At 32.4% G+C, this 26,175-nt stretch overlaps 1 protein-coding gene across 1 annotated transcript; it reads right to left on the bottom strand.

Moving 5' to 3' along the window:
- Positions 1–16,482: 16,482 nt before the first annotated feature.
- On the bottom strand, positions 16,483–20,271 carry LOC124369203 (sperm mitochondrial-associated cysteine-rich protein-like). Its single transcript, XM_046827038.1, has 2 exons — positions 20,121–20,271; positions 16,483–16,820 (listed from the first exon to the last, which is right to left on the bottom strand). The coding sequence occupies exons 1-2, from the start codon at positions 20,184–20,186 to the stop codon at positions 16,512–16,514; spliced, it is 375 nt and encodes a 124-aa protein (XP_046682994.1). The 5' UTR covers positions 20,187–20,271; the 3' UTR covers positions 16,483–16,511.
- Between the last annotated feature and the right edge of the window lie 5,904 nt (positions 20,272–26,175).

Here is a 26,175-nt window from a genome sequence, read left to right as displayed (position 1 = left end):
TTAGTCCTATCCATTGTTTAAATAATTCAAGTTATATTTAATTTTTAGTATATGCTTACTTTGATTTTATTTCCTGTTCTGTAAGTTCATTACAATGATAGGGGCTTAGTAACACACATAAAATACTCACATTACAAATATTGTTTTCCCCCATACTGTAACCCAATTTACATACAAATTAAGTCCAATACAATTCTTGACAAATTGCCATCTATCATTCAATGGGTTAATGTAAGTAAACGGAAATCGAGTTATATAAGTATCTTTTTGGCCTATTTTGTGGTATCCTGATTTTGAATATATCGGTTTATGCACATCCATGAAGTTAATTTTTAACATTTTAAAGCAATAACGCAGCTGTTAATGTATCAGTGTATTAATGTCCATTGAGGGATTCAATTGTAAAAAAATATTTATACGACAACAAATATCATAATTACCACAAACACTACACATACCTCAGTTTTTGAATCATTCATAACAATAATTCACGTACTTTTATTTTAATTAAGTAAATGTAGTACATTTAAAATTTTTAATCTAATTTACGGGTATGCTAGAGTAAGAATAATCCACTCTCAGATTTCAGTTCAGTTGTATCGAACTCAAGTATTATATTTATTATATTATATAATTATAATTATTATATTTTTCTGCAATGAACATTGTAATATAGTATTAAACTTAACCAATGTTCAAAAATATAATCTTGAAATATTTTATAACTAACTAATAGAAACAATTTTAGTAGCAAGAATAAAGTGGGTCTTCCTTTTAGTTCATAAGTTATCTGGAATTCTAAGCCTTCAGGCATCAGCCAATGAAAGACACTGGTCTCAGAGTGCACATATCCCTTGGGGCAACCCAACTTCTAGAAATCTGTGGTCTGTACGACCCCACGTAAGAATTCAACTTCTAGTCACAGTTACTGTCAAAGTTTTAACTCCTTGCAATCGTTTTTAGGGCAGGTTTTGTTGTTTCAAAACCAACAGCCCTTTACGATAACTCCTCTGAGTACAGTATATATATATATATATATATATATATATATATATATATATACACCCAAGGGATATGTGCACTCTGAGACCAGTGTCTTTCATTGGCTGATGCCGTATATATATATATATATATATATATATATATATATATATATATATATATACAGGGTGTATATATGTCTGGAAACACCCCAAATATATCCTTTCTTTAATAATTTTTAAATATAAATTTGAAACCTCTTACAATCGTGATAGAGATTGGGCATCTACTTTTTGGAACAATGTTTTGTTATGTCCACACCAACGGGGGACGTCCTGCCGAGGGTATGCGTGAATATTCTTAATGGAAGCCTATACCTTGTGATACATAATTTTAAAGGTAATAGCTTACTGAATTGAATTGAATGCCACAAACCGCATCTCAAGGGAATTATTCTATCAGAAAATAGAGCATTTTTAGTATTGAAAATTTACTGATGTTCAACAATGTAATTTTAACATGGTTCTTGCCACAAAATGTGTTACACTATTTTTTTAGCATTTTTTAAATGTTCAATTAAAATAAAATAAACAATTTAATTTTTAAGCTGGTTTCATTAGTACAAATTTACCAGTTTTTATTACAAATGAATAAAACTTATGAGTCACTTTCTCTGATTACTTATGAATCTGTACTTGGTGTTTTCCAGTCAGCAGGAAGGTTTAAAGAGACAAAGGTCACTATCCTATGAGGAAACATTATTGTGTTATTAATCATCTGGTCTACAGGTTTCAGTTTGTTGAGCATGGAGCTTTCACTAGACAGTCTAAGCTTGGGAATTACAAATGGACAAAGGTCATATCATTCCTGTCGAGTTAATCAGTGTCTCTGAAGCATTGCTGTCAACAAGTTATCTAATTACAGTAGTTCAGTTTTTATTTGGCATTTTAATGGAATTGTCTGAAAGAGAACGAATTACTCTGTTGATGATGCGAGGATATGGCGATCGTCAAATATCTTATCGGGGAAGTTTGTAATTTGTTTAATGACACTTTCCCAGAAAGGAATCCCATAAGTGTTTCAACAATATCAAAAACTATTGAGCGTTTTGAAATGACAGGGAGTGTACGTAATCGGGCCAAAGTCGGGTAGGATACAATCTGCAACAGATGAAGGAACATGCACTAGATGTTTTGCAAAACATTTATTGAAGACCCACATACATCGCTCAGAAAAGCTGCACAGCAACATGATATGCACCCTATGTCTAGTGAGTAAGATTTTGAAAATTAATAAATACAAAACCATTTAAAGTTCATTTAGTCCAACAGTTAAGTGAGGATGATTACGACAGAAGAGGTTGAGTTTTGTGAACTTGTGATGCGCAAATGTGATGACACAATAGAGATTTTCTGACCAACATACTATTTTCTGATGAGGCAACTTTTTTCCTAAATGGCAATGTTAACAGGCACAATTGCCGTTACTGGGCTAGTGAAAACCCACATTGGATTACTGAGTCCCATTCACAGCAACCACAAAAACTGAACGTATGGTGTGGAATTTTAGGTAACAAAATTGTTGGACCCTTTTTCATCAATGGAAATTTAAATGCCGAACTTTACTACAATATGCTCCAAAATGAAAATAATCCCAGCTATTCAAATTGCATCAGGAGAATACTTTGATAATGTATGGTTTCAGCAGGATGGTGCTCCACCCCATTATGGGAGACAGGTAAGAGAGTATTTGGATTTTAAGGTTTCCTTCCTCATAAATGGATTGGCCGAAGAGGAGAAATCGAATGGCCTCCAAGATCTCCGGATTTGTCACCAATCGATTATTTCCTATGGGGTCATTTAAAATCCAATGTTTATAGAAGCAAAGCCTCATAATTGGAAGACCTAAGAAACAGGGATTATAGAGGAGATTGCTTTGATTAACTGAAGAAAATGTTAGGCAACTCTGTCGAATCATTTTACACAAGATTGGCTCATTGTCAAACCGTAGAAGGAACACAGTTCGAACAATTGCTTTGACACCAAATGCAGGTAAAACGTTTGTTGTAAGACTTTTCTAACAGCATACATTATTTTTTATTTGTAATAAGAAATCAATAACATAAGTATTTCCATAATTGTACTGTAATAGAAACTGGCAAATTTGTGCTAATAGAAACCAGCTTAAAATGAAATTTTTTGTTTATTTAATTGAACATTTAAAAAAATGCTAAAAAAATTAGTGTAACACATTTTGTGGCAAAGAACCATGTTTAAAATTACATTGTTGAACATCAGTAAATTTTCAATACTAAAAATGCTCTATTTTCTGATAGAATAATTCCCTTGAGATGACGGTTTGTGGCATTCAATTCAGTAAGCTATTACCTTTAAAAATTATGTATCACAAGGTATAGGCTTCCATTAAGAATATTCACGATACCCTCGGCAGCAGGACGTCCCCCGTTGGTGTGACATAACAAAACATTGTTCCAAAAAGTAGATGCCCAATCTCTATCACGATTGTAAGAGGTTTCAAATTTATATTTAAATTATTAAAGGATATATTTGGGTGTTTTCCAGACATAATATACACCCTGTATATATATATATATATACTATATATATATATATATATATATATATATATATATATATATATATATATATATATGTATATACTCTATTTATCAATAATCTATAAATTATATTTATATTACATAATGTAGTATGTAATATTGTAGTATTGCCTGTTGCATCCTTATCTGGGATCTGACACAGAAAACCGTAATATAGAGTACATTTTTTAATTATTCACGAGAACAGCTGTATTTTAAATGGGTGTAAGTAATTTTAAAAATATTACAAATATAACCAAACACTTCGTTGGTACCACAAGTAATATAAACTTCTCTGTATTATAGGGTTACTAATCTCTGGGTTCACTTTACTCTCTAAGTCAATATTTCTACCCTCACAGACTGGCGTCACAAGAAGATTTCTACTCATATATTAAAAGCTAAATATAATACTAAAAGGCATGTAAGGAATGCCTGATGTATTGCCAATTGTGACAATGAGAACACCACTTCATCTGGATTACATTTTTGTTACAGTTTCTGTTGTGTCAAACGATGTAAAGAGATCTTTGAAAGCCGACTGTTTTGGATCTCTTCGCATGGATTTTGATTCTAGATTCCAGGAGTCAAGTCAGTCACATCGTTAGATTTCAAACGCTGCACTAAGTGGAAGGTGATATGGAGCTGAACTTAACATTTCTTGACTGTTTAGCCAACATCCCACGGCACCAGCAGAGTTGACGTTTTAGAAAGAAATTAGTTTTAAAATTATTTATGCTTTTCATCGACGGCACCTTAAGTTTTGAAATCTAATTTACAAAAACTTTGTAATCTTTACATCTTAATCAATATGGATTGAGTGGATTTTAATAAATGTTTTATGTAATATATTGAATTGTTAACCGCGAGTGTTTACAAGACATCTTTTATATGCAATTTTACTCAAATAATGCATGCATTCTAGATCAATTAAGCTATTTTAATACAAACTACCTTCACTGTAGCATAACCTGCAGCTCTTTAACTGAGAGGTCACGGTTCCATTCCCGGGGAGTTCAATAAATATTTGTAAGGGGGTTTGGACCTTTTCCCGTAAAAAGACGCTCAATGTACTCAATCAAAACGCCATTGGCGTAAAAAGAACCCCCTTAAAAACTGACAAGGAATATTAATCAAAACAAATATATATATATATTATTATTAATATTAATAATATATATATATATTATTAATATTATTATTTTATTTGTATATTATTTTTATATTTATCAAATTTACATTTCTGAAAACAACTCTGAAAAAAAAACTGCAGCACGCCACGGTTTTTTAAAATGATAAAATGTAAATAATATTTGTTCCAGTTACGTAGTTACCATCTATGACTATTTGGAATTTTTGGTTCGCTGGTTTAGCAAATTTCATATTTGCACGCATTCGAAGTAGATTCTAATTTCTGAATGTATGTGCTAATCTAAAACGTACATGTTTAACAGGCGCACAACACTGTAACAGACGTGGATATATGATTTTTTTAATGGCTCAAGTGATTTGGGTAAATAGAATATATTTTGTTAGTGAAAGCAGGTTCGGAAGAAATAGGCTATATATCACGTTCGTGAAACGTGGAAACACTGTTGTATTATGAACCAGATATGTGTATCAGGTGCCGGATATGTGTATCGGGTGCCAGATTTCGGGTTTAAAGAGGGGCTTAAATGGTCTGTGAAAGTTTGTTTGGAGGACTCATTCCGGTAATGTTGTAAAAACCAGTAGCTAAACGTAATATTGTATATAATTCAGTGTCTTTTCTAAAGAAACCCCGTAACAACGTTCCTTGGTTTACTATGGAGTAAACCTTATACCAATATACGAGTATGTTTTTAAATTTATAGTAAATCACACTTCCTATGATTTATTATAAATATTCACACACTATTAATCGTCTGTTATACCTTTACTGGCAGTCAATAAAAAGGATGACAAGTATTTTTTATAAAGTAGGTAACACAAACGTATCACATAATTGGTGGTGAATAGATACGCACTCATTCCTGATGCGACAACACAAAATATTCGTAGAGAGGTTTTACCAGTTTCTATTGCAACTAGAAATACGTTTTTTCAGCTTGAATATTCGAACTTAGCCAAGAAGTCATTATTCACCACCCTCCCGTTTGCATTGGAACTACACTAACTTTAGTGCCAACACAATAAACTATAAGCGTACAAGTTAATTAGTTTCGAAGCTGTACGGCAGCGGCATTGAGTTTTTATTGTATTTACCTTTAAATGTACCAGGAAAGTGTGAAAAATCTCCCTACACTCAAGGTGGTACTATAGAAAATCTGTATTTCTCATACAGAGGGTGCTGATAGGTCCGAAAACAGGCGAATAACTTCTTAGTGATTTAGCTAATGAAAATGAAAATTGATACACAGAAGATCTCAAATACAAGTATGGGAAAAGTTACATATACGAAATGTATTCGCCTGCTTCCAAACTTTGAATATAGAAGGTAACTGAACGAGTAAGCGCAAATAACACAAGGTTTGATCATAAATACAAAGCTAGCGCAAGTTTGACCCAGTTCTTGGCTTCAGCAGAATGGGTTTATCTCTCTTTTTCTTTTGTATACCAACTAAAATAAAATGAAAATAAGTTAACCTGTAAATCAAACTCGACATTCACATTCAGCAGTATATTTCCAATACTGGATTCACAAACTAGACTACTGGTTCTAATGTCGAGATAATTTGAGGTTTTTTTTGTTCATATGAGTGGATTTTAAACGTGATAGAGCTGTATTGTAATTTTTGTATAACTACAACTCTCTAAATCATCTTTGCTGAAGACATGAAATTATAGGTAAAAACTTGTTTGACCTTTCCACTAGGATTTGTTGACATCTAAAGTAGAATATGGGATTTCCTGCAATCATGCCCAAAAAAACCTAAGGATATGTAATAATATTAATATTCAACAGGGCATCCTTGTTCTCTCTGAAGAAGCTTTCTTGTACTATCCCTTGGGTTGAGTTAAACATAGTTTACAGTATAGGACTCAGGTGCTTCTTTCTGCGCTGCCTGCTTGTGTGTTACATTTAAATATGCATAGCTCATACAAAGTTAAAGTTTACGAATATGTAATTTTGTATGATTGTTTGCCTAATTTGACATAGCTGGGGTCATATACACCGAGTTCTTCGTGACATTACTCTAGAGGCTAATCAGGGTTACTACAGAGTGTTCCAGGGTTACTCCAGATGTGATGTGCACTCTGAGTCCAGAGGCTATCAGGGAACTGATGCCTAAATGCTCAGCAGACAAGATATATATGGAATTCTACCTTAGTCTTGTAAATTAACATGAAGGAATTCAGATAAAATTGTTTGTAGTAAATGGAAAATTTTTCAAAATTATTTTTCTGAAAATTTCTTAGGTGTAATATGTTCAGTGGAGAAAAATGTGATAAGCAAATATATGGTAATAGTTGATCTCAATATAATTGTATTACGAGTAATAATCTGAGAACTGCTCATTCTTACTCTATCATACCTGAACACTAAAAAATGTACATGTACAGGACACAATGTTAACAATGTAAATATGGCTGTTGTATAAAATAAATACAGTATTTCTGCTGTTGTATATGCTGTGCAACGATTACTAGCTATGACATCACAGCCTGGTACTCTGGGTTACCACGGTAGTGTGTAATACAACTACTCGGTCTATGCTGAGTTTACATGAATCATGATTATCTGACTTTTATTAATTCGATTTTGACGACAATAAAATGCCACCCAGTAGTATCTACATATACCAAACATCACAACTCCAATCCCTTACGATTTCATGAAAGCATATGTGTATGGAACGTTCGGAACTAATATGTTCTATGTTCTTCTAATGAGGAAAATAATGCTGTAAATCTCCTTTTGCATATGTTTTAGAACGTAATCCCAAAAAAACAATAAATTTGTGAGTACAATAGCATGGTCGATTTAATTCAACCCCGTATATTATTTTGTGATTATACTGTGTATCTAAAATTGTTTAAAATAAACTATAATATATGCCACCTTTTGCAAGGCCAATTAAATGATTTTTTATCCGAAATAATAATTTGTTTGACTAGTTACAAATGAATCTTTTTCTGTTCTATATTTAAATTATAACATGTGATTTCCCTTATACCTCACACTTCACCAATTTTAGTTTAGTTTTTTTTTTAATTTCACTCATTTCCAAATTTGTATTAATAGCACTAAAAATTTGTTGTGCTATAAGTCACGTCAAGGGTAATCCGACAACATTTTAAAAGCATACGCCGGACTACTATACTATATACTTGTAGGATGGTATTAGCCGTGAGTTTGTGTTGATGCATCATAAAAACTTTGATGGACAAACTTGGATGACGTCTCTACTCACTCGACACTTTTTCCAGGAAATTTTTGAATAACAAAAAAGGGTTTTAAATTGTGTGACATATTTTTATGACCATGATATTGCGTTAGCTACCGATTACTGTATTAACGAGGGGATATCTGTCCCGAATTTTGCACTTAACTTCTAAAGTTTCAACCCGGCCACTGGCCTGACGAAAGTAGGCTTAACTGAAATGACTGAGTGGAATGTGTAGATTTACGACCAGCTGAATTTCACGTCAGTATTGTGTAACCGTAGGTTGTCGCGCAATCGTAAATTTGCAAGTCATCAAACAATGTGAATGAGAACAGTGACGTGACTACCAGTACTGTGTTCCACCGCTATCATCACGTCGTACCTCTACTATAAATTTCATTGCCCCTATTCCAGATAGGGTTTTATGTATGAGGTTCCGCAACACCACTGACTTATTCACTCATTGACACCAATTTTAAAACACCTTGCGGAAATTTAGAGATTTACAATTTTAAATATAACTCAACTTTGAGCACAAAACACTGGGTTAGTAACAATATTTGCCATTAAGCGGACCTTTCATATATATATATATATATATATATATATATATATATATATATATATATATATATATATATATATTACGCATTATCTCAGAAAGTACTAATGATATCAGCTTCAAATGTTTACCACAGTTAAAAAAGTTAATTCACAACCACCCTAACAGTTTGACAAACGTTACTTAAAATTTAAAACTCCTACATTTTTTCTAAATCCCTTGAATCAGCTATGGCATATTCTAAATTGTATCTAAAAACAGAGCAAAAGTTTCACAAAACTATAATGTATAACATACTTCCTAAGACAATTTTGTCGTAAACCTAGTTAAGTTTGCCTACATCTACCCTTAAGAAGGTAAATTATGGCATTTTTATTGTAGAAGCTACTACAGTGTCGTATAACGGTGTATTTGTTGTCCTTAGCTACTTTTACGTTAATAATACTAATGGCTACAACATACGTTTTGTTATTGCTGAAGGTAGTCATGGCACTTCCTATTTTTTGTCTCTGTTTTTATGGACCTCACAAATTCTTCCCGTCTTCCACATTCCTCTCTTAAATTAATACTCATCTTTGGTGTAACTTTGGATATATCTTTTTTCCAAATATTAAGAATAGTTTTTCTCATACGTACAGACCCAAATGATTTTTGGTTCTCATTGTTGTTTGATTCTCAAGTTAATAATGGTATGTCAAGCATATTTTATTGGAAGATACGTAAGTCTTTAAATTTAAAATCTCTAATTTGAAATCGAATCAATTTCAAAGATAATTATTTCTCTTTAATTAGTTCAGTTTTAATCGTCCAGTGGTTATTTTAAACATGTCTTTATCAATTACATTAGTTTTTCAAATAAAAATACTCCATTCCAAGGAGCAAAGTCGTTCATAAAGTTACAACAAACTAACATCCAACATAGGATAGGGCCTCTTCGTTTTTGAAGACTTCCAGACCATTTCAAAAATTTAGGTTTGCCTCATCTGCTGAAACATCGTCTGAACGCAAGTAAGAACCCATTTATACTCACGTCATTGACACGTTCTAAATATATTTCTTGAACAGGACAAAATTTTAAAATACATCCATATACTTTTCTGGTTTCTCCAAAGTTTTCATCCTTCTTTATATGCAGTGGAACAAAGTAATAAAGTACAGTAAACAAAACAGAAAGCTTTTTAAATACCCAATCTGAATGGTAAGAAGGCATATTAGGTCACGCATAAAGTCTTCATTCCCACCTATTGTATATCTAGCAGAAATGTTAATAAATTAGTAGTACTTGTGAGATTTTCGTCTTCTACTCGTAATTCTATAACCCCTTCTTATTTCGAAAAAATGTGTTGTTTGTGTGGCTACTATATTTTATGTTCAAAGTGGTGAAATATTCATTCTTAGGTTAAAGTTAAAGATACTTAATTTCAGGTGACCTATGCATTTTGTAGTTTTCCTTTACATTATAATAAATTGTTTTCATCTTGAAGGAATCTAAATGTTTGTTTCAAATATTCAGTTTGTTATGTTTCAAAATTTCTATTGGACGAAATTCTTCCAACGCAAGGCATGTTAAGTACTTCTTGGAGATTTTCTAAATTTGTTAACAGCTCTTTCACAATAGAGTGTAGTCATTAACGACTTCACCAATCAATAAGAGCTGAATTCGTTAATCAATTCTACTTTTAGAATTATGCAAACAATAAGTCACCTCTTTAGGTGACTTATTGTTTGCATTTTATACTCTCGATTAACTGCTAAGACTTCTTGCTCAGATTCATAAATGATGTTAAATCCTGTTACAATATGCTTGTTTTTATGTGGTATTTGTTCAGACATGTGTTCAAGTCGATTGAAGTCACACTGAGGCCGTTTTTCCTAAAACTCCAGCCACTCTGGACCTGATCATCATAACTGACTCTGTTCAATTTTCTCAGTAAACAATCCACGCGTTGCTAATTTCGCTGGATTAAAACACAATTGAATACCGGTATATTGATACTTACTTCAGTGTTTGATTTTGTTTGTAACATATTTCTTCAACAAAATGTTTTAGTTGCATTTAACCAGCGTAACACACATTGTGAATCCATTTTTACGTATTATGGGTTGCATCAATGTATATTCTGCAAAGGGTAATACTCTAATTACACTATACCAAGTAACTCCAAACTTGTTACGGTTACGTTCTGTTTGACTTAGATGTCAGGTAGATTTTGGAAAAATACTGAATTAATAGCAGGTCCCTCTTTGATTAACAATAAATATACAGCAGTAGCAAAACAATCCTTAGATACAGCCGTAGCAGAACAATCTTTAGATACAGCAGTAAACAATTTGTCCCAAAAAACTTCCTAATTCACTTCAACATTTCTTGGAACATAAACATTTCTAATTCTAATTAAAGTCCACTGAAATATTTGTCCACTCATCGACTACTTCTGGGAATATCTCCTCTCATTCAACACTTATTTCCTTTAATTGCTGAATGAACTGTTGAGCTTTCAAAATAACGGGACACAAAATTCGTAAGGGATAAAACATTGATAAGACCAATTTCAGAATTGATCTCTTGGTGACTTACATAATTTAAATGAGTTGACAGAGATAGTGCCTTGTAGTGTGTTAAATTTCAGCCACGATAAACAGACACTTCTTTTAAGTTTCAGTGATAATTTATTTTCAGGGATTTGTTTATGTCAATACCACCCTCTTAACACTTGTGCTGAGCGGTCCTCAAAGTGGACCCAATTGTGGTAATTTCTTTTGGTTGGTTATTCAATTTTTTCCACAAATGGTACCTTAAAAAATCGATATTTCTTAATGTTAAATTAAATGCCAATCCCGATGACAATGGCAAAATGCCTTTTAACAATAGGAATCTGTTGTAGCTTCTGTCAGAAATTTGTAAGTTTAACTAAAGAAACACCATTCTGGTGTGTACCTATTGAACTTATACAAAATCCAATACTCAGCCCACACAATTTTTCAAGTCCACGATACAAAGTCATTTTTAACAGACGAATAAGTTTCCTTTTCTAAGGAGTTAAAACTGACACTAAATTGCTCACTGTTACTATAAAAGTCCAGCATTAAAGTTGTTTCCTTCTTGTTTTCCTCTTCTGATCTTTAAGGATTTTCTGAGTTATATGCATTCCTCTACTCGATTTCCTCTACTCGCCTTTTAATTATGTACAAGCATTTTGGTGACGTCTAAAGTAACATACAAATCTCCTACTAATTAGTAGCATATTCGTCATTTTCTTAATTTTTACACTTTATATAATGTGGTCATACGTTTTGTGCATCAGCACTATAGACAGTCACAACTGACTCGGCCACAAAATGTACTTATAACACTGCTTGAAGAGCTACTATCGAAGGAGTGCATCTGTAATAATACATTGAAAATGACAAAGGCAGAGGCATTACTATTAAAACGTTTCTTAAAGAATAATTAACATCAAATCCATATTTTTCTTATTCAAAATGTAGAAAAATAAAAATATGAATTTATATATTTTAAACTCTGCTTTTATTCAATAAATGATACTTAAAAATGTTGTGCCAATTTAGAAGGTACGATTTATTTGTGTTAGTTGAATTAATACAGTTTACACATATAATATAGTTTCCCGATAGTTGGTGAGGCAATGTAAACATCATTTTACAATACAACGAACTGTTGAGATTTTTCAAATATCTTTTGGAAATATGTACTAACATCTTCTGAGGGCGTTTTTGTCGAGTTTTAATGTTATTAACGACTTTTACAAAGGCAATATTAATGCAAGGGAGCAACTGTAAACTTTAAAAAAATATTAACTAGTAATACCTTGAATTAAAGGTAATTTTGCTAACAGAAGTTTAATGGTAAAAATTGAAGGTCTTCCATAGAGTCCAAATGAAGTTGGAATTTTATCTTTATTCATTCAAACTGTTTCAATTTTGAACAGAGTGGTTAGAAATCGTCGTTAGTCTTGTCTAATCAAGATCTATAGTTTCAGGCATGTAATTTCACTCGATGGACATTTTGTGTTGCTAAAATTTCCCTTTACGGAGAGAGTAGGGTAATTTTAATATTCATGAAACACTTCCTGAGGGAATGTTATGCTTCAAAAGTTAAGGTAGAGAGGAATGAAAGTTTTGGTCAACCACTGTATGAACCAAAACTGTCATATACATAAGAACTCTATTTTCTATTTAATTCTCTGGAGATCAACCGACGACATAGACTGTCACATATAGTCTCTACCTTACCGTACCACATCATCAGTGTTAAAATATCTACCCAGTTTATTCTGGAAGTGGCACATATAAAGTTGTATCACTAAGCACCAACTAAAATTATAATAAGTACAGGGTAGCCTTATTCTATTCTAAGAAAACAATAATAGTTCGCTGTTACAATAAAACACTTTTTTTAAATTAAAATCTATTAATGAAATTTAAATTTGTAATATTATATAATATTTGGTAACAATAAGTATTACGTCCTGCAGGTGTTGCCTGGTAAATTTTGAAGGCGCACGCCTAAATCGAATAACTCGCTAGGTTTGTTGGAAATCTGACCGGAAGAGTAAAATGATTCCATTAGTATTTGATGACACATTTTGAAATTAATATAAATATATGCTGAGCTTAAACATATGGATGGCTATACTCATTTCAAATTTAACATTCACGTATTATGTTAGAGTATGAGCAATCAGTTCGGGTCCTTAAATTCCTTATTTGACCATATCACCATATGAAAAAGTTCTCGGACAGTAATCAATGTTGCAAGGATTCTAATATTGTTCTTATATGAAAAATGTATATAGTGTTTTCAGTACAATCGGCTATTGTTTGTATTCATTCAAAGCTAACTGATGAGAATGCAGATGCCAGTTCTTCAGGTAGTACAAGAGGAATTCGGTTTTGTTAATTCATTCAGTTTCATAGTATTTACTATTAATATTCACTACTTTAAGGCATCTTGCCTGAGGGAAAAATGGAGGAAAAATTCATAACTTATATGAGACATATCAGGCATTAAAAAAATAATAAAAATAATATAATAAAATAATTTGGGCCATTTTGAATTCAGTCCATAAAACAAGGGCATGATACTTTCGCTGTATGTGAAATACGAATGTATTACAATATAAGGAATAACGTGTTATTACATTAAATTATAATTTTCTTCAGTCATATTTCAACCATTAAATGTAAATTGTTCTTTAATATTATTTGATTTAAAATGCGATTTTGTTAGTTATATCGCATTCCCTCAAGTCATGATTCATGTACATACTAATTAAAAATTCATATCCTTATCTTCAGTCGTTTTACCTTAGGCCTAGTTACAAAACTGCCAATAATAAGAAAGCCTGTGAATGTACGTAGAAAGACCCCATATTTTCCTTTCTTTTGGTAAGGTGTTTCAAAATGATTTAACTACAATTTTTTTTAAAGTAACACGAAATAACCTAAACTCAATACCCGCGTGCTACTGCACTGACTCCTGCACGCTCTTACTGACAGCCACCAGGTTCTTGTACAAGTGTTTGCTAACTTGTGGTCCGTTGACACCTAGGGGCCTATGCTAGGGACGTCGGGAAAATGTTGACTCACACCTTAGTCTACAGGCGTTTTCGGTGCAAATAGTGACACAGTTAACACATTTAGTGAGCAGCTTGTTACAACACTTAGGAAGATCTAATTGGTTTAAACTGTTCTCGCGTTTGCCAAGCAAACTGACAGGATTTTTGCGCGAAAAACTGGGAGAGCATCTGTATTATTTGTACATTCTATGCTTGCTGGCATGACGGTCAACTGACAACTGTCAGTTCAGCACCTTTCTCATTAGAGTAGTTGCTTATCGTTTATATCTTTTCCATTTATGTAGATACCTATTTTAATGTCGTAATATTTGCGTTTCGATGACTACATTGGTATTGTGATGGATTAGTGAGAATGGAACTTTAAAACACTATCGGCCTAAATGTAAAATATGTTAAAAAGTTAAGTTGATCTTATATATTTAAAGTAAAACACCATTAATGTGGCGGATTGTATAGGTATCTCTACAGATGGGACAAAAGCAATGTGTGTTGAGATTAAGGGTGTTCAGGCTCATATATAAATGCTTTAGCTCCAAATGCTAAGTGAACACACTATTGTATTTATTGTAAAGCTCTGGTAGTAGGCTGAACCAATTAATATATACTTCATCACTACTAATATGTTTGTATTTTCACTTAAATGTAATTATGCCGTAAATAGTTTTTTTTATTATTGTTATTTTATATTATATATTTTTAATAAGAACTAATTTAGGGTTAGTATAACAATAAAATACTTTCAATGCTTACTTTCAAACCACTTGCGTTTCAAACTATAGACTAAAACTTTATTTTAAATCTGATCCAACATCAAAATGTTCAAAGCACAAACAAATAGCCCAAGAATTACAAACAATTAGTCTAATTATTTAAAGCCTAACGAAACATAACTAAAGAATAAATTTGTCCCATCTCATTTGTAATTATAGATAAGAATATTTACATAACACACGTATTTTAATAATAAAAATAACTATTTTAAAATACTGGTAGTGGTATTTTAATAAAAAGGAACTCTTACATTGAATTAAATTCGTAAAACGGTGGAAATTGTTTACCTCAAACTTTATATTTATACCTCGACGTTATATTTGTTTCAAGAACAAGCAATCGTAAAGTTTTACAGTTTAAAGAACAAATCAACCAGCAATTTCGACGTTTTAATTAACACGACATATAAACAGAATAGCAATTTCTAAACCAATTGTTTCCTTTATTACAAGCACTAAGGCACTGAGCTTGAGAGGCACGTTCACTTCCCAGAACGTTGTAATCTGGTATCTTGAGCTTGCAATGAATGAATCAGGAATGCAAGGAATGATTTATGAACCCTCATGTCACTTCTAATCACACTATTGGTTCCTGACTCACTTGAAAGGAGGTCGTGATATTGCAAATGCTTGTGTTATTCTTGGATTATAGACATGTTGAGACATTCTAGAAACTATGAAATAAGTGAACTATGATTCATAATGCATTAGTTCAAGTACTATAATTTAGTATTAGTTTGGTTCAAAAATAACAATATTTAATCATAAATGTTAAACTGTAGGTGGCTACAGTCCAGAACTATGTGGTTTGCTTTGATCTGTGAGTTTGAAAATGGGTATGTTTTTAATACAATACTGTATCTGTTTAAAACTGGTGGAGTTGCAATGCTTTGTGGTCTCACGAATTTTTGTGATCTCTTAGATTATAACGATATTAAAAATAGAGATGAATTTAGCTTAAGTGTCGCCAAAATTGAACATATCAAATCTCTAAAAATCAATATCTAAGAATTTGAGGGTTAAAGATTACTCTAAATAGGATCTTATCTACAAACAATACAAACCTAACTCAATGCTTATTCAAATTTTAAACGTTCACTTCAAGTTTATTGTAGATTGCGTTGCTTTACTTTGCCATTCTCGTGGTTTTTGTGGTTCGTTTCAGTTAGAATACATAGAGATTTTCAGAATCTTTTCTTTTTTTACTCTTTGCATATGTGTTTACAAACGTTCATAATTAATTTCAAAGTTCAAGGTTCAAAAGTTAAGGAGATATCGCGAGTGAAGTTTCAAACAAAGGTAAAAAAATCTTGATTTTTCAGTTAAATTGTAGAATATTAAAACAAATCATTGGAGATAATCTTAAGATGAAATCACTCGATAAAACGTATAAGCTTATGTTTATGATAGTTATAGGGATTTTGCTTCATTGACATATATATAGTTATTGTTACATAACTAAAGTACTTATTTATGACTATTATATTTTTATTTCTTTCATAGCTGTAGTTGGAGATATGGGTAATAGCTCATCTAGAATTATGGCACGGTTACTATTGTGGGTGACAAATAAATAACATAAGAGTAGTAATAATAATAACATTTATTATTCGATTAACATATAAGTTTTTTCAAACAGGAACACAACTTCTGCTCACAACTGAGTTTTTTAGTGATCGCAGGGTAGTGAGCGGGAGGGCAGTAAGAGGAGCCGTACAAGGGCGTATGTGCAGGGTAACAGGGTGCAGCATGGTGGGCTGCAGGGTAACAGGGATTATGGTGGGCTGCAGGGTAACAGGGAGCAGCATGGTGGACTGCAGGGTAGCAGGGAGGTGCTGCTGGCAAGCAGGGGACTGGAACCGGGTGTGGTACCGGGTGTGGAACCGGTACTATCACGGCCTCTCCTCCATCACAACACGATCCCTGTGACATACGCTACTGTTAATAAATCTATTATTTTACAAGTGAATTTATGAACATTTTATGAATCAAGAAAAATCCACAACACCAAATAATTAGATAAAAATGTAAGTGTTTGTCAATCTTCCAAGTATAAACATATTCTGATTTCTACTAATCAAAGTTAAGAAGTTATCTTATTAATTATCTTTCAGGTAAATATTCTATAGTAAAGATTAAAATTACGAGTAGTGTACTTTAAATAACAGACATACAAACATAACGAAACTGAAATAATTTACATAAATTTACTTACTGATACTGATAAATAATAGACAAACATATTTCTGCTTGCAGTATCTACACTGCTTTACATAAAAGTGTTAAATTACCTTATAGTATTCATTAATCAAAAATTTGTAATTTTTTATTTTGCTTAAAACAAGTAACTTTAGATAGCTAATTTCAAAGCTGTTATCCGTTTAACCGAAGAACATGTAAGAATATAAAATTGATAGGTAATTGAGACGTTTGATAAGACGCTTGTTAGACATTTCATTACCGTATATCGCAAACATTAAAGTTTTTAATGTAATGTAAAATACATGTTTTTACTGGAAAATGAAGGAAATATGATGAAACTGAGTAAAACTTAAATTTATTATTTTACTCTTTTGAGTAAAATAGCTGCAAGGTCTGAACATTAATAGACGTTAATAGAACCAAAGTATCGTATGAAAATTTAGGTCTTAGGTTTTTAGTTTTATGTAGTATTCATTCTTGTATTTTGTAGTAATATAACTATGTTTAAGTAGGTAACTGCATTATCAAATAAACTGCCCACGTTCTTTGTCTGTTAAAGGGAAATATTTTGTCCGAGATTACAAACTAAAACACCTCAAAATACAATTTTTATTAAATATTAAGGGACCTTAGTGAAGCTGGAAAACATTCTCAAATTTCTTTGTACGTTTCCGATCTACTAATAATAAAATTTAAATGAATTATTTGGGCTTTCAAAGTTAACAGTCTTGAGTGATCTCAATTTGAGAATGGTAATTTTAATTCATGTAATATATTAATATACTCAAGTTTTACACAGAAGAAGTTTAATGGGAATTGTTCAATAATGTAATTTAAGCAGAAAATGAAACGTTTGTCAAATTAAAAGTAACTAAAGCTATAAAAACTATGCCAGGTGATGGTAGCCTGCATAATTGTATAATTACTAGACACTATTTTATAGTTTTTATTGAAGGAATTCTGCCTATAGAATAAGCTACAAGTTACTTATAAGTATAACTGTAAAAACTTAAATATTCAATAAATTGTATGCATTGATATATGAAACAGCAACATCAAATAACAGACATTTTAATTTAAATATAGTAACTATCTTACACATATGATCAGGCTAATAGTTAACATTCTAATTTTTAACTCAGTCGGATAGTTCGCGTACGTTGCAGAATTTGTATTAGCCTATGTAGCGACACAATAGCATTTAGTGCATATGGAAAAGAAACGTCAATGACAACCCATCAAAACTTGTACTGATGTTGCGAAATCTGAATGTGTGTAACTCTGGAGTTAAAACAAATTAAGGTGCACTATGAACAAAAACCGTTATACCACTTAAAGAACCTTGAGTTATCTCCCAAAAGAACAATGTTAAACCACATGTACTTTTAAGCCTTTATTTTTCGTCGTACACATATACATCATATAAACATATACACATTTTGAAGATGTAATTAATAAAAACAAATTTAAAAATGTTGTACTTCATCGTTTAAATAATCAAGAAGTATACACTTTACAATAAAAACTACACAAAGAACGTACGACACACTATACACACACTTACAACAGATACGTTTTTGTTCTCTTAGGACAAGATACGTATAAATTTCACTTAGTCCTATAAGAAACAGCCCTGCTTCCGGAGTGACAGGATATTCAGGATGGGTAAGGTTATGGGGTAGGGGCCGCCTCCTATCGAGATCCATGAGAAAGAATTAGGGCACTAATCTCAAAGTCATGCCTCCCCGGAAGAAGGTGAAACCAGCTTTGAGCCATCCTCTCTAATCAAAGCAGGCAGGGGGTAGCACAGCCTTGTTGAGGCTAGCAAGAACATCTGATACTTAGGGAACGAACCCCACCAACTTACGTCATCTCCCGCAGTAGACTAGACTTATCGAATTACCCTTGCACCCTCAAGAATTACTAAAGAATCTCGACATTTGCGGTTAGTGATGTGCCTCTCCTGGACATCCATAAGGTTGCCCAGATTTAAGTGACACATCGGGTTTTGCTATGCCTAATGGTAGGTTCAACTGAAAGGTATAAACCAGCCAGAAGTAATCCCTCCTGGGTGGAACAGATACTTTACATGCATGCATATTACATCATTTTAATCAACCAAGTAGTTATTAATTTTTTTACACACATTTATTTCATATTTAATTTATTTTATTGACAACTATACTTTTTATACTTGTCAATGTTAACCAAAACAAAACCCTCCTAACATGGTAAGTTGGTAACATGGTAGCGGTTTGTGTATACACAGCAGATTACAAAGTGGTCAGTGGTACTCAAAATAAATTGAGGTAATAAATAGTTACACAGAAATTAGTTGTAAAAAAATGTGAACTGCTGTATTAATGATTATTTTTCGTGAGCAATATTTCTACCTTTGAGTCTAAAATTTTACTTTTCTTAATTGTTACACATCGTTTGTGAAATAACCATAAAATGTCTAGTAACGTTGATATTGAGAAAGTTAATCTGAGTTTGTAATAAATGAACCAAGGGCTTATTCATTATTATCAACTCCCTATCAGTATATTTCATAAAAGTGTAATATAATATTTCATACACGCCACACAGAAAATACTACTGTGATATCACAATGTAGTAGTTCTCTGTAATAGAGCTTTAGCGATATTTAACGAGGGACTGAGAAAGTTTCGTTTCTGTGTCTGTCTGTCTGTCTATCCACACAATATCTCGAAAACTAATTTGGATAGTATGAGATGACTGCAGGGAGATAAATTATTGAAAATACGCCTGACTCTGGTCATATCTTATATACATATTGTAAAAAGTCTCGTTCCTACCGTCAGCAGTTGTTTCTGGGGCCTGGTTACAAAACTGATGAAACTTCATTAGTCTCCGTGTGGACTAATGAAGAATTTTTTGTAATATTTTCTCAATATGCAGGGAAGTTATCTTGAAGAAATGTATCCTGGAATTTAAAAGAATAACCAAACCAAAACAGATTTCAATACCTTAACTATTTTATAGCGTTCTGACAGATACCTGAGCAGAAGAGGCGAAGAATACGCCGGCGATCAAGAATAAACCCAGGCACTTGGTTAGCAACATGGTGGAAGTAAGGTGACAGACGATCTCCAGCTGCGGGTAGAGGAGACGCAGTAGGTTATATCGGTGACAGAAGGCCGTTCGTTGATACAGATCTCATGATAACTCACGCAAGGAGCCTTGACTCGGCTTCTTTAGTTGGTTGTATCAAAACATCACTTAGGTAGGCAGTTTACACAACCAAGGCACGTTATGTTCTCTGGTTCAGCAGCCGGGATCAGGGGCGTAATATTAGCCAAGCCCCCAATCGTCACCCTGATTATCTATTGTTATGTTAGCCAATCTCCCTACACCATCCTCATTATCTATTGTTATATTAGCTAATCCCCAACACCATCCTTATTATCTATTGTAATGCCAAGGCGTTAAACATTGCCTTAATTATCTATAGTTATATTAGTCAAGCCCCCTAACATTACCCTCATTATCTACTGACAATAATGAAAGTTTCTTTGGGATACGTTCTTTCTCAACATTTGGCCAAAATAAATTATCGTAATTTCCGCTTTTTTGTATTGTTTGCTTACGCAAATACAAATTTTGAAGATAAAAGTATGAGTTTTGAAACAAAATATTGACTATTAAGCTATATTTATAACAAAGTACTTTCAGTAGGAAAAGTATAACGTGATACTTCGTTTTAAACTCTTGATACATGTGAAGAAATAAAATTTGAATGATTCCAAGAAAATGGTGATAATTAAATACATTAAATTTTCAACATAGAATGAGCTATGTTTTACAGTGAAGTGGACTCGCTATAGAAGATAGAGGAAGCTACAATTTTAAAATAAAGCTCCGTAGTAATCTGTGTTTATTCAAGCTTGAGTAAAGAGAGAGAGAGACTGCAACAAATATCAAGTTCCAATAATAAAAATTGCAGGAGATATAAAATATTATAACTTCTAGTTTTTTGCATCTTTATTGAGAATAGTTTTGTATACAGCTCTTTATCAAGGACTAATAATTTAAATCTTTTTACTAATTTTACATCCAACATTATACAACTTTTTAAAATTCATACCAGAATTACGTTCGTTTCATCTTAACATAGTTTCTAAATCAAATATATAGCGAGACTTTCCAATTTAAAAATGTTATCTTACCATCCAATATGAACTCGAATAATTAATTAATCAAATGGAGAGAAGACTAAGAAGATTTAATAATTTTACTTTTCTTTAGACGTTTTTATATTCCACTTAAGTTTTTTACACAAATAAAAGGCCCTGTGAATATGTTGTACTGTGCCCACCCGTATTATTACTAGGGTCTAGTGGTGTAGGATATGGCTCATCAATCAATAGTTCCTATAATCATAGTTTTTTAATTTAATTATGTAACTCAAAGACAATCGGCCTAGCACTACATTTACTTTCAATTTGGCCTCTAATGTGCAGTAGTCATTTTAACTTTCAGCAAAAGTTAATCAAAATATAACCGCACTCTCGTGTGGGTATGGCAGTTTTCACGAACTCCAAAAGATGTAAACTTGCGGGCTTCTACACAACGTAGGAAAAGGTTTGCGGAATTTGTATAGTGCGCTGCGCCGCTCGTTTTCGCTCTCCGTAAATTAACAAAGTTTCGTGAAATTGATCACACTTTCCATGTTTATAAAAACGTGTAGATTTTTACTATTTGAACTATAGAAACAAATGTAACAGCAAAATAACAAGGGACTGGCTTCGTCTTAATGGCGTTAATTAATGACTATGGTGTTCTACTTGATGAAAGAGAAATTTACTCACAAGTTTTGTTCACATTATATGAGATTTGTTATCTATAATGAGTCATTACATGATTCATATGGACCCAGTAATTGTTGAATTTGGTCAAAGTGACTTCTAAATAAAAAATCTAAAATAATAGGCATCAATAAACTTATGATTAAATTCCTCTTCCATCAAGTAGTAATTAATTTAAAAAAATAAAGATTGATATCACTGTACAAAAGCGACGATACAAATTCCGCAAACCTTTTCCTGCGTTGTGTAGAAGGCCGCAAGTTTACTTCTTTTGGAGTTCGTGAAAATTGCCATAACCACACATATCACTGATTTTAATAGTATATACAAACATGGTTTGGAAATTAGTGATAACAAAAATATGTGAGAGCGAATCAACTGTAACACTGTATATTAATTTAGACAGATCACACGTCACAATTTAGGTAAACCCGATGTCGGTTTGCGTATAAAACTAAAATCTGTATAGTCTCATCAAAATTTATTTATTTTTTAATGTTTAGGGATTGGGGTATCATAATCTTTTATGGTTTCGTTGTTTTCGTTTGCCTACCGGCTTATCGATCGTCCAACAGACTACTTTCCTCGTACCGTACAGCACAACACGGAGCGCCTCTGACCTACATGGGTCCTATAATATGATCCAAGAGCTAATTGTTATTGTATACGGGAACAACCTAGTTTTTCGAAAATGTATAAACATTTTCCTTTCGAAAAATGTATCGTCAGCCACAAAAGTTTTTTTTTTTTTTGTGAAGACTGAAATGATAAGGTAATGAACACGTTAAAAATACCAACCGTCAGACAACTAAATAATAGTTATGTCACCGTTAGTCGATAAGGTGAAGGTACTGAAAGTTGCAATGTTTAGCCAAATAATCGGTCGTAATCTTGTTGGTTGCCGATGATTAATTTTTATTCACATGACTGGCGATTTGTTTTAGGTTTTTAGCTAAAAAAATACGATTGAAAAATGTATCATTTGGTGAATCTGATCATCCATAGCTGTAGAAAGTATGTTAATGAATTCTGTACATGTGAAAGTATAGAGAGAACAACAGTTTACAAGTATCTTGGAGTTATCTTTGAACACAGAATGACATGGATACATCATACAATTTAGTTAAATTTACTAAGAAGATTAAATTTTACCTTTCGGTAACTGAGTGATGTTCTTAATGCATGCGAGATAAAACTGACTATATTACGCTTATATTCAATCGTTGCTTTCATTTGGAAATATTGCTTGGTGAACTAATAATACAACGATCCACATATTGTTTTTATGTCAACACTTACTACAAATTGGTTTCTACAAAGGTCGTCGTTTTCCTACCGACACTTTATTTCAGGAGTTATCTATCCTTTCAGTTCGTCAGTTATTTATAAAATCTCTTTTAGTTCATATCTCCTCTAATTTTCACTCCATATTCTCAGAAATTCCCCATTTATATAAAAACAGATATGCCCTTGAAACAGAATTTAGCCACTTTATATATTCTTTTCCACAACAAATTCTCATTGTTAATCACATGTACTGTTCTGACTTTTTTCTCGTTTTTTCCAGGCTTCTGATCTAATCAACGCTCAGTCTTTGCCAGATTATAAAAACCGCATTAGTTGTGTGGTTATTACAATTAGGCTTATCAGAGGCAGAGATCATTTTCACTGGGTACAGCGGACCTGACTGACCCTTGACAGACATGTAACTGTTACTGATGGGACACAATCTCACCTCACTACTCTATAGTTCCTCTATAGTTAATATATTATAATGTATTTAAACTATACCAGTACCATACCATTATATGTTTCAAAAAATATATATTGTTGCCACCGCTTCAACCCAAATCACATTTACATAGCGAATTTCAAGTAGCAATAGACAGCTGTTTTTACTCTTTTTTTAAATTTCTCCAGCCTTTTCTGCAATTTTAATGGAGGCGGCTAGATACAACTAGGCCCACGTAGAGGAAGGTTTGCTCATGTCGGCCTTCCAGTATCGTATATTATTGTAGTATAGCATACTGTTTATTTTTTTCTTAAATTGTTTTATTTTACTAAATATGTATATATTGTTGTCCGTGGAGTTATAATTAGCCTATATCAAAGATTACTTGTAAAATTACTGGAATAAACTTCATTCATTTTAACGCTTTTGATGCTCTTCCACTTAGACCCTAACAAAAATAGCGTTTTTGAGATCGATTCCTTTCTTGGGGAAAGTTCCCGTATCGATTTCACAAAAACTACACTATGTTATTAAAAAATGCAAATTGGTACTTGCCCCCGGGGGACGCTGACAACTCTTAGGGCTCTGATGACTCAACTTTGATCGGCATTTTAATTTGGTCCAATCTATCACACGTGTTACAACTAAACATGGAAGTTACGTATTATGTAAAAGGGTTGCCCCTTCTACATAACCAACGCCCTCCCACAGTTGATTAAACTGTTTCTAAATGAATCATCATTATAAATTATTTTAAAAGTTCTATACATTTAACAACAATTTAATGCACGGAATAAATCGACGTACTTACAAGTCATGAACAGTGACAGAAACAAACGACATTTAGGATAAAAACTTACTGCTAAAAGAAGGTATTGAAGTAATATGATTTATTTTAAATTTTACTTTGTGAGTTTTTAAAATTTAAGTACATTCATGTCGATACTCAATTGAAAATGAAAGATAACAAACGTTTTATTAATGCCTAAACCGGAAATAATAAATAAGGTTTGTACACAAGAAGATATTTTTATCAGTATTAGGGAAGTCTGTTTGCTTGTAGGGGCCCCTTCCAAAGAACAATAACCGATAACATAATCTTCCGAGGAACTTTGAACTGTTATCAGGGTCACAACATGCTCGTCACATTCTGTTGACTGAGGTTTAACAAACCGACCTAATTAGTGTTGGGCAAGAGAACAATAATTGACGGAACACATTATATATACTCGTACAACACATCTTGTGAAGTTCATTCATAAAGTTGTTTTTGATTTGTTAAGTCATTTATTAGCAATAACATTTTAAACATAGTTTTACTAACCGATCTTTACTAAGAGTTTTCATTTTTCGTTGTAATTGCAATATCTGTTTATTAAATGAACATTCTTCGTAAAAATAAACGTTTTATTGCTGATCTTTTATTCCAATTTGAATACCTTATAAATGGTGTTCAAATAGATTTCCTTGATCATTTATGCACAATCTAGTGCGTTTACCACGTGTAGCTGATAGCATCTCGGTAGTTCTTAAGAGTAATTCACAAACGTTTAAAATTCGGTTCAATCATTCTTCTTGGAATTAACTGGTTCTGGGTATACAAGTTGTTTTAAATGACACCAAAGGTAATAATCAAAGGGATTTAAATCAGGGGATATAGGAGGCCAATAAATGGTCCACCTCGACCAATCCAACTGCCTGGAAAACCTATCTGCAAGTGCTCTCTAACATTTTGTAAATAATGTGCCGGTACTCCATCATGTTGGAATATCACTCGATGTTCTATCAAGTGGTACTTCTTCAAGTTGAACTGGCAGTTGATTCTCTGAAACGTCTTTAGAAAGTTAGAAAGTAATGTACTGTACAACACAAGACCAGTAAGGCGGTTTCCAAAAACAAATGTCCAATTAAATGGTCCCCAACTATACCACATTTATTTATTGAAAACCGATGCCAATGTTACGTGAGTAGGTGTTCTTCTATTCTGAAATCGTCTTTCATACTCTCGTTTATCTTCACGAGTATTTCCATTGGCAAAACCATAGACGAAAATAATATCTGCGTACTTTTTGGATGCATTGAAAAAGAAGGTGTATCTTAGATAATGTTTCGACTTATTTTCTAAGTTTATTGATTAGCCAGACACTAACTTGTTACAAACTTTGAGATGTCAGTATGTAATGATAGGGTTGGAAGTTGTATCTTATCTATATTCATAATGGTTAACATTCTCTTCTCAATATTCATGGTGTTTAATATTCCCGCTATTAATTAAGGCATACTTGATCTGCAGTGCATGTCTGTCACCTCAATACCTGAGCACGAATTGTTGTTCGTTTGTGTAAAAAATCAATTCTTCTCTATTTATCTGATTATTATAAAAAATATATACAATATTATAAAAAACGTGACAAATTGCGGTCCTCTTTTAATAAATGCGAATGACATAAATCATAATGATGACAAATTGTTTAAGTAACTATTATTGACTTTTACCTTTCAATTACATAATGGG

This window comes from Homalodisca vitripennis, chromosome X, assembly GCF_021130785.1.
Source record: "Homalodisca vitripennis isolate AUS2020 chromosome X, UT_GWSS_2.1, whole genome shotgun sequence".
Lineage (NCBI taxonomy): Eukaryota > Metazoa > Arthropoda > Insecta > Hemiptera > Cicadellidae > Homalodisca > Homalodisca vitripennis.
This window is presented reverse-complemented; position numbering and strand designations above follow the sequence as displayed.

What these genes read in the sequence shown, in the direction of transcription:
- LOC124369203 (XM_046827038.1), bottom strand. Translation starts at nt 20,186, where the DNA reads ATGTTGCTAACCAAGTGCCTGGGTTTATTCTTGATCGCCGGCGTATTC. An exon ending in TCTTCGCCTCTTCTGCTCAG is followed by an intron (nt 16,821 to 20,120) that starts GTATCTGTCAGA and finishes CGTATGTCACAG; the next exon opens with GGATCGTGTTGTGATGGAGG.